This window comes from Solanum pennellii, chromosome 9 (genome assembly GCF_001406875.1).
Source record: "Solanum pennellii chromosome 9, SPENNV200".
Classification (NCBI taxonomy): Eukaryota; Viridiplantae; Streptophyta; class Magnoliopsida; order Solanales; family Solanaceae; genus Solanum; species Solanum pennellii.
This window is the reverse complement of record NC_028645.1, coordinates 51,210,898-51,221,170: the sequence shown is the minus strand read 5'-3', so window position 1 is coordinate 51,221,170 and position 10,273 is coordinate 51,210,898. Positions and strand designations below refer to the sequence as shown.

At 32.7% G+C, this 10,273-nt stretch overlaps 1 protein-coding gene across 1 annotated transcript; it reads left to right on the top strand.

Annotated features, from left to right (window-relative positions):
• The first annotated feature begins 3,442 nt into the window (after positions 1–3,442).
• Positions 3,443–8,516, top strand: LOC107031522 (protein PEP-RELATED DEVELOPMENT ARRESTED 1, chloroplastic). The gene is made up of 9 exons (XM_015232931.2): positions 3,443–3,865; positions 4,347–4,502; positions 5,208–5,276; positions 5,371–5,541; positions 7,174–7,317; positions 7,458–7,598; positions 7,679–7,744; positions 7,877–7,936; positions 8,067–8,516. The coding sequence occupies exons 1-9, from the start codon at positions 3,536–3,538 to the stop codon at positions 8,109–8,111; spliced, it is 1,182 nt and encodes a 393-aa protein (XP_015088417.1). The 5' UTR covers positions 3,443–3,535; the 3' UTR covers positions 8,112–8,516.
• The last annotated feature ends 1,757 nt before the right edge of the window (positions 8,517–10,273 follow it).

Below are 10,273 nucleotides of genomic sequence, written 5' to 3'. Positions count from 1 at the left end.
TGATTAAAACTAATGGATAACCTATGGCACAAAGCTTGCATGTGTTTCTCTTTTGTGAAGGGTGGCTAAAACCCCAAGAGAGAGGTGCAATTATGGGGTTGGGTGTTGATATAATGTAGTGGATATTGTGTTATGCTCTATGTTGTTAGTTGTTCATTCATGAATTTGGGCTAATCAGCATAAGTTAATTTATGGGTTAGAGTTCCAAACATAATTCCTACTTTTGATCTCCGATTGATGTTCGAAAGAGATTGATTGGAATGAGTAATAACTCTAATACGAGAAATTTAGGTTTGATGTTTGTAACTTGCTTGAAAGTAGAAGTTATGAGTCGGACCTATTTACCCTTCTGCATCGAAAGAGAGAATGCATTAATGTATTGGGGTGTTTAGTTTGACATTACTGAAAGGAGATACTACGCATATATTTCTTGAGATCGAAAGATGATTAGCGTCGTTGAAAATGATCTAACCAATTCATGAATATTTATCATTATAAAGCAACATAATACCCCAATGTGACATCAACTTTCAATCTCCGCACCCGTAGATTGCTTGTTAACTCTTGAATTCTTCGAAATTCTAGTTAAAATGTGATACTTGATAAGCAAATCTTTTTATTAAATTGGTGGAATCATCCACCCACTTGTCACCCACTTATAATTGAACATTTTTACAATCCAAATTTCTTGCTAGGAATCTCTACACTATACCATTTCCTATGAAATTCGACCTCGACTATTTGTTGGGTTTTTTATTGACTACGACCGGTATCCCTTTTAATTGGTTTTAAGGAGAGCATTTTAGCTTTACAACTAACTGAACTAATATTTGTTCCAAAAGTGGATTTAAAGGATGTTATGGCACAAAGGATTATCATCTGTATAAAAAGACAAATACGTACAAAGATATACATAGAGGAAGATGAAAATAAACTGCACCCCTTATCACAAATGCGAGACGGTTTTCCAATGTTCAGATTGTATAGTAAAATTCTTCCACTACAACTTCATTTTTCAGCTGTTGGATCCATTTATTTATATATATTTTTTTTGTATTTCGTCTTTGCTCCTTTATATTCATTTCATGTATATATAACCACTACATCAGCTATTGCTATTAGGCTGTGGTGGCATGAACAACACCTATTTGGGCACCACCTATCTAGTTTTTAACATAGTAAACCAATAAAAATAAATTAAAAGTAAACGAAGTTAAAAGTATGACATGAAATTTTTTACAATAATAAAAAATCTTTTTTTTTAACTAATAAATATGAAAAAGTAGTAATTTTTATTGGCTACTTCCTCATCTTCTTTAAGTTGTTATATTACGTTTTTCAAAAGTTAATTTGACTAATTTTTTAAATTAAATTCAATTACATCAATTTAATATTTTAAACTAAAATTTAGATATTCAAAATCATATGAAAAGTACTATAAACATATTAGCGTGATTAAAAAATACATCATAAAATGTTTCTTACCATTTGACTCTAAAAAGAAAATTATGATAATTAAAAAGGGACACAAGAAGTACAAAATCAAATAGGGCAACTTTCACACATGGCAAACATAAATTTCATATTTGTATGTTATAACAAAGTTTGCATGATTGCTCCATAACAAACATATATATGTATAATTCGCTATACATATACAATTGAAGTGAATTGTATAAAAAGAAGTGTATAAAATGAGAAAGAGAAAGAGACTTGGGCAGAAAATTGTATAAAAGGATTATAAAATGTATATAAAACGAATTATATAATTATAAGTGTATAGGACGATTATATACAATTTGAATTGTACAAAACGAGAAAGGAGAAAGGCAAAAGAGACTTGGACAGAGAATATACTATTGAGTCGAATTTTATAAAACGAGAAAGAGAGAAATTATATACAATTTGAATTTGTATAAAACGAGAAAGAGAGAAAGACAAAAGAGACTTGGGCAGGGAAGTATTTTTATTGTATAATTGTAAGTGTATAAGACGGAGATATATGTATTTGCATGTGTATATATAATTTTCTCTCGCTTTGTACAATTAGAAACACAATTTATACAATCCTATTTTATAAAGCGAGAGAGGCGAGCGAAGGAAGCGAGCGAGAGAGGGAGAGTAGCGAGCGATAATATGAGGGAGAGAGTGACTGATAAACAGTTTGTTATGAAACACAAATAAATCAAAACGATAGCTACTATATTTATTTTATATTATTAGTTTATCGTTCTATACTATTATCCCCATTAAATATGGATGATTCAAAAAGGTAAAAAATATATTGTAAACAAAAAGGGAATATTATTTTATAATAATACATGTGCCATCTCATCAGGAAAGATGTATCAAATATTTTTACAAGGAAACAAAAATATTTAGGTGAAATTTTTAATTCAAAAAAAAAAAAATTGACGGGGATTTACTCCATTAGAATGGAGAAGGTGAAAATGACATGGACGGTCATGGTTTTTATTGGATTGACGTGTTTTTCATTTCCTTTTTTCTGTTTTATAGATTACATATTAACGATTTTGATTTGTAGTGTATAGTTCTCTATACAGATGACTTGGAATTAATTATTTCAATATTTTATGAGTCGAGTATATCACATAGTGCTTATATAGTACTATTTATGTATTTTAAGTGATTTATACATCATTACACGATACACACCAAAAGGACAAAGATGATGTTAAAAGTTATAAGCTTGTAGTTGTGACACGTTATTCAAATTTAACAAAACAAATGATAATAATAATGGAAAATGCTCAAAAGTGCCTCTAAATTATTCGAAATAACTTATATTTATTCTTAAACTATGTTCCGGCCCAAAACTATGCTTCTTGTGATACTATTGGATCAAAACTATCCTTCTTATTAACGGAAATTGTTAATTGTGGATGCCACATGACATACCACATAAGCTCCACAATTTCATTCATTTCCACATAGACTAATAATAAGATTTTAATCCTAATTCTTCTTCTCATTTTTCTATTTCCATTTGAAACCATTTCAATCACCCCTTTCCCCTAATTTCTCGTCTTCATTTCGAGAACTTCAGATATTTTTATTTTCGCAACTCCAAGCTTCACAAGTTTGGCCTATAAGAAGCTTGAAGAGTACCAAACTGCTAAGAGAAACTGATGTATGAATTGAAGTTTGGGCCAAGCTTGCAGGCTAGAAACAATCATACTTAGTGCTATGAATTGAAGTTTGGCCAAGCTTGCAGGCTAGAAATAACCATACTTAGTGCTATCTTATTAAGAAAGGTAATTTTGATTTAATAATATGACAAAAATAATAATTTTCTTATAAAAAAGATAATTTTAATTCAATAGTATGACGAAAATAATAATTTTGAGTGAAATTATTACTTATGCGTAAATATGAATTATATTGAATAGTTTATGAATATTTTGACCTTTTCCATAATAATAATAATAATAATGATCTTACCCCTCTCCTGCAATATCTCCATTCCCACCCCACAAAAGAAAAGATTGTAATTCCGTCGTTGGTCATTTCATCCATGGCATTTCTGTCCATCCCTATCGTTTTCTGTGGAGCTACTCCTGCAAGTCTATCTCGTTACTCGACTCCATCACCATACTATTTTCTTCAACCGGAAATCCCCAATCAGTATTCATTGCAGCTGAAGACATCCTGCAGACTGAACCTTTCGGCATTATGTACGAGTTACGAGGTCGGCGCAGGTTTTTTGGCGGAGGAATTCGGAGCTCAAAATGGAAGAATGGAAAATCATGGACCTGAAGTCGGAGATTTTGATACTTCTCAGTATCAAGTTCTTCTTAAAGGTGGTGAACAAGTTACCTCCGTCCTTGAAGAAATGGCCAAGCTAGTATGTTTTCCCTTAATTGTATTATATTTCATTTGTCTTTGTGATGATATACTTTTAAATAATAACTACAACTCTTCTGTATCTTTGATTACTAGAAAAATTAAACCCTAAACCCTTAGGTGTTCATTGAATTTGTTCCTGTTTAATTGTTAATCATGTTAACTATTAGAGGTAATAGGATTTCACAGTCCATGTGAATGTGCTTCTCTTAGGAATTTTATGAAGTCTCTGTATTGTTATCTGAAGGGTGTGGTCTTAATTCTTTATAGCTAGTAACCCTAGAAATGAAGCTTATCCTGTCTACTAATTTGTGATGTTGAAATGGATAATGGTATGGATACAAATATGGAAGTAATAAAAAGATAGAAATTTCCCCCTTTTTTTTTCGTTCAAGTCGCTTATGTGGTTACTTCAGTATGTCAGCTGGAGTAGTTATTCATCTCGTCAATATACTTTGTTGGATACATATTTTATGAAACAGTTGGAAGATATGAAGATGGATGAAGCATCTGAGGAGGTAGCAGTGCAATTGGCTGCACAAGGAGTGATTGGGAAAAGAGTTGATGAAATGGAGTCCGGGTTCATGATGGCCCTTGATTACATGATCCAAACTGCTGACAAGGACCAGGATGATAAGGTAGTATTATTAAGGTTCCTGATCTTTTTTTTTTCTTTTTTTTTCCTTGTTATTTTCCCTTAAGCAGTTCTTTTGTTCGTGGAATCATAGTTCGATTTCATAGTATGCGTGGTTCATACATCATACTCCCACCTATCATTATTTTTCCATGAGCAATTGATTTATTAGTTTTCACTGTCGACACGTCTGGTACATTTTCTGTGGTAAGATAATTTGTGCTGCCATTGGAGATGGATTAGTAACAAATAGTTGTTGTTGATGATATTCGTGTAATTTTTGCCTAGTACAAGATGTAATGAAGTAATAGGTGTCTCATTTAGAAGCTTATTGATGCTGATTTCTCTAGTAAATAGTCAGGTTCTCTCATTTTAGCCTTTTCATCGTATGGGTAATTTATTTCTTGATAGAAAAAGTTGCCAAGAGCATCGGGTTGAAGAAGCGATAATTAAAGAATTAAAGGCATGAAAGGAAACCTTCTCCGTAATCAATTTTCCTTGATTGTTGGCTAGACTGAATGCTATTTGATTAGATATCAAGCTGGATATCTGTTCCATATTATAGTCATTTTATATATATATATATATATATATATATATATATTTCCATTTTGTGCCCAGTTCATGTCCATTTGATTCCTGTAGAGTACTGCATTGATACAAGACGTATTCTGGGTGGGTATGTGATTAACAAAGTTGTTTCTTTTAGCGCAAATCACTCTTGGAAGTTATCAAGGAGACTGTATTATCCCATCTTACCAAGAAGTGCCCCCCTCATGTGAGTATGCTAGTATGCTGAATGACTACATTATTAGCAGCATTGATGCTCTAGTCTTTGATCTGACATTGAATTGGATTTGTATGTTTTCTAGGTTCAAGTCATAGGCCTGCTCTGTAGAACTCCTCAAAAAGAAAGCAGACATGAATTGCTCAGGCGAGTTGCTGCTGGCGGTGGAGTATTTCAAAGTGAGAATGGGACAAAAGTCCATCTTCCTGGGGCAAATTTGAATGACATAGCTAACCAAGCGGATGATATTCTGGAGGTAGGCTCTTAATGTATATGCATAGTCAGGAGACTAACCAGTTTTTGGGATCTAAAGTTCTAATATAATTTGTTTTGCATCAGTTTCATTTGGCTGCGGGTCCCTTAGGATGCAGGTTATTAGAAACCACAAACTTTACATGGTATGGAACATTCTGGTTTGTAGAGACCATAAGGCACCACACTGTGCATTATGTAACACATTTTGGAAAATGGTTAGATCAATATTTTCATCTATTGATGTTAAAACTTCTGCTCAGCCATCTTGGTCAGACAATTTGTAGTGTTGATGCTGGTTATATGTAAGCTGTAAGAAACTTGTGCTCAATGCTGAATTCATTATTTATTTTTGTTCTCAAGTTACTGACATATTATTTTTTTATAAAAAATGAAGAAAAAAGGCATGTCATGGTAGTGTCAAGTTTTAACAAATGCCATCTTACTTGGTTATCAGGGCCAAAAATGATACTACCTCCTTTTCAATTTGTTTGTGTGGTTTTGACCTGACAGAGTTAAAGAAAGTAAGAAGACTTTTTCGGATCTTGTGGCCTTGAACTAAAATATGTAGAATGTACCAAAATGTTATTTAATCTTATGGTCTTAAATATGTCATGTGGAAATTTAGGAAAAGAGTTACCAAAATAGAAAAGAGACATTCTGTTTTAAACACACTAAAAAGTAAGTAAGTCAAACAAATTGAAACGGAGGGAGTACATGGGTTTCAGTTGGAAACCTAACCTGCCAAAAGGCTTAGGGGAATCATCTTGTTTGGACTTCAATTTTTTTCGTGTCACTGTAGAGTTATCAGTTTTCAGTCATCAATAATTAAACAAATTCCTCATGTAATTGTCAAATGGTGTTGGCGCTTTCGGCTAACTTTTCTGTATTACTCTCTTTTGACATCTGTTTGAACTTATATGTGTTCCCCAATTCAATATGTGTGATATACTTCATTCTCCGTTATCAGTTTTGACCTTTTCCATGATTTAGATATAATATCCATTTTATCCTTATTTTTGTTTTTTTATTAACTGCGGTGACCGAGCCAACTTTCGTGCACCTCGACTTGTTACACAACATACTTGTCACCTCCCACTAGCAATAAACAGGTACCACATAACTTTGTCCACGGGGCTATGACAGATGAAAAAACCTCACCTAGTATTTTTGTCTCAGCTAGGATTTGAACTTGAAAACTCAGAGTCCACAATCCAGTTGATTGACCACTAGGTCACACCCTTGGGCTCCCATTTTATCCTCTTCTAAAAATAAATTTGCATATTTGAAAATCACTCTGGAAGTAATATGCAATAGTGGATATGGCATAGTAAAAGATATAGTCCGGATGCTCCTTTTACTATTAGGTTTCGGTTAGTTGCTTTCATGCTCTAGAATCATTTCATATTCCATTGTGAAAAAAAAGTATAAACTGTTTCATCATGCTTAAGTAAGAGATAAAATAACATCATGTAAATTCTCAAAAAAAAATAACATCATGTAATGTGATTTCTGAACCCTTAAAATCATTTATCAGATCAACAGACTTCGAAAATATTATTACGATTTGAAGGAATCCTTCACGCTAGTGTTCACTGATAAAATTATGGATTGTCTGTGACTGTCTTTGTTGCAGACGATGGAATCTCGTTCTGTTATCCCTGACAGGAAGTTACTAGCAAGGTTAGTTTTGATCAGAGAAGAAGCTAGGAACATGATGGGAGGTGGAATACTTGACGAAAGAAATGATCGTGGCCTTAATATTCTTCCTGAATCAGAGGTTTGTTACTTTAAACATATATATCCCATGTCACATTTTAATTCGGTGGGACTGTAAATCTGTGAAAAATAAACCACCTGAATGGTTATTGTACAGCTTCTGCTTTGACTACTAAATGTTAGCATTTTATGGTCATGCAGGTGAACTTTTTATCTAAACTTGTTTCCCTAAGACCAGGGAAAACAGTACGCGACATGATAAAAAACGTGATGCTTGGTAAAGAAGAAGGTGCAGACAGTTCGGATGATGAAGTTGGTGCTGCTGGTGGAATTGCAGGAAGGGTGAGATTTTGTCCTCAGATGACATCACTACCTTTTGAGAATTCCAAAGCTTCTCAACTATAATTTTCTTTTGTTTCCAGGCAAGTGTAAGTGGGCGAAAACCATCACCTGTGCGTCCTGGCATGTTTCTTGAAACAGTTTCTAAGGTAAGAGTTTCTCGTACATGAGATTTTTGTTATTGGACATAGTTGGCATATCTGATTCAATCTTCAGAAGCATTGTAAGAAGGAGGATGAGACGATTATAATATCTTACCGCATCTTATTGCGACATTGTAGGTGTTAGGTGGCATATATGGAGGAAATGTCTCTGGAGTTACAGCACAGCATCTTGAATGGGTATACTCTTGTTAATCTTTGTTAGGGTAGCATTTCATTTAGAAAGTTGCTTTTGTTATCAATGGCTGATTGTTTTTAACATCATTTCTGGACAATTAGCTAATCCATACAACTTTAAATTGTGTTTCAGGTTCATCAGAACACACTTCAAATTCTTCAAGAGATTGCATTCTAGTTGTTCCTTGCACTACTTCCCAGGAACTCCCCGAGACGAATGTTAATATATCCTGCCCACTTGTCTTGGAAGCTTCATAAAATTTGGTATTTGAATATTTCATAATCCATGTGTGATATGGGGAGGAGGGTGAGGCTGCACTTTTCATCGTATACAGCAGTCTTCTTTAGATCACCGAGAACCTAATGTTACTTGTGTATAGTTATCAGACGAACAGGAGTAGTTTAGAAGGTAAAATGTAGAATTTGAAGTAAAATTCTGAGGACATGTACTGTTTTTGGAAACACGAAAACGTAAGTACAGGTGTTAAAAGATTTGATGCAAGTAGTTCTATATTCACTTCTATTTGTAATTTTCAATGTTGAAGTTATGTTTTGTAATATTAATATAAGACTCATTTGATCATGAGAATTTTTTAAAACATTTTTCTGGCCAAACGAGTGTATTATTAAATGGAAACATTTGGCAAATCCATCTTTGAATGATAAAGCAAACATGGGTTAGAATCATACTTTTAAGGCATGTCCAATCACTAACAATGATGCTTAATGGGGATTCAAGATCAATCAAATCACAACATTAAAGGCAGATAGAAAAAAGTGTGCCCATGTGTGGTTAGGCCCTACTTGTTTCCCAGACACCAGGAATGTTCCAATTTCCAAAAATGATGTTTAAAAAATTGGAGTATGTCTCGTTGTTTATATTGTTCTGAATTTTGCCAAAAGATAGGGCTTAGTGGGGCACTACTACCTTGGGAACTGAACTAATATTCGAATTCGATCACATTTACCCATCTGCCTAAACTTTATTGTTTGGCGAGACATATTCTTTCGTCTCATGTTGGATGAACACTTTATATTTTACAGTATATTAAAAAATTGTTAATAAGTTGATTAACTCTACTATTTTGTCATTGTTCATGCTAATTATCCTCTTGAAATTAAATTGGATCTTAAGAATTTGTTTAAACTTCCAAAGCCATGTTAACTGTAGGGGTAATATTGAGAAAATAATTAATTTTATCTCGATTTAGTAAGTGATCAAATAAAACGAGATAAATACTTTTAGTAAAATGTTCATTTAATATTGGACCAAGATAGTAGACAGTAGTTGATGCATTAATCAACAAGCTTAGTTTGTATACCATCATTATTAAGAAAAGTGTATGTTATTTGCATTTATTTGCTCAACAGTAACCACTTTAGATCAAATCTACAGTGGACTCGTGTATATTGCATAAAATTTAAAGAATATGAAATACTTCCTCTGTTCACTTTCATTTCTCTGCTATTTTTAAAAATAAACTTTTACTTTTTACTTTTGAAAAAAAAAAATTCATGTTTTTCCCTTAGCATTAATTGCTTACCTCATAATATACTAAACATCATTTAATAGGGATAGTATAATATGTATGTCAATTAATATTTTTTTAATAGATGTGTCAAATACAAATATAATAAGCAAAAGCGAACGAACATCACAATTAATCTACTGTTGATGTGGAAGGGAGAGACTAATGATCCATAAGTGAGCTTATAAAATGCATGTGATCTTAATTAGACTTGTTTTATTTTGTTCTTTAAACCTGTTAATTAATCATGCTGGTTGAAAAGAAAATATATGAGATTATGTGTGTATTATTGTAGGCTGTAGCTCATGGCAATATTCGTTACTTGTTCCCCGTTGGAATAATTATCTGGTTGGGTATAAGGGGTGTTAGTACGTCTTAGCCTCATTGAGAGTTTTTGTGAAGGTGCAATTGTTGAGAAGGACAGACTTTACATCTGCTCATGCAATTATAGATCCAAACTATCAATAATAGTCAAAATTAAACAAGGGTGATTCAACATAATAAGTAAGAAAGTCTCGTCATAGGTAAAAAAAAATAAAAAATCTATTATATACATTTCTTAGGAGAAAAGGATAAAATCATCCTTTTATGTTTGAGTTAAGAATCGAAATAGTCCTTATCTTTTAATATGGAGTATTGATAGTTTTTCATATTTCATGATATTGTTCAAAACATATGTTTATTTTTTAATAGAGCCTTTCTTTTGCACGTGAGAAAGCATATACATGATAATTTTGTTTTCACCATTGCAAATCAAATTTATCCGTCTTCTTCGATAACTCTGTATTCACTTGGTGGAAATAAGATTTTT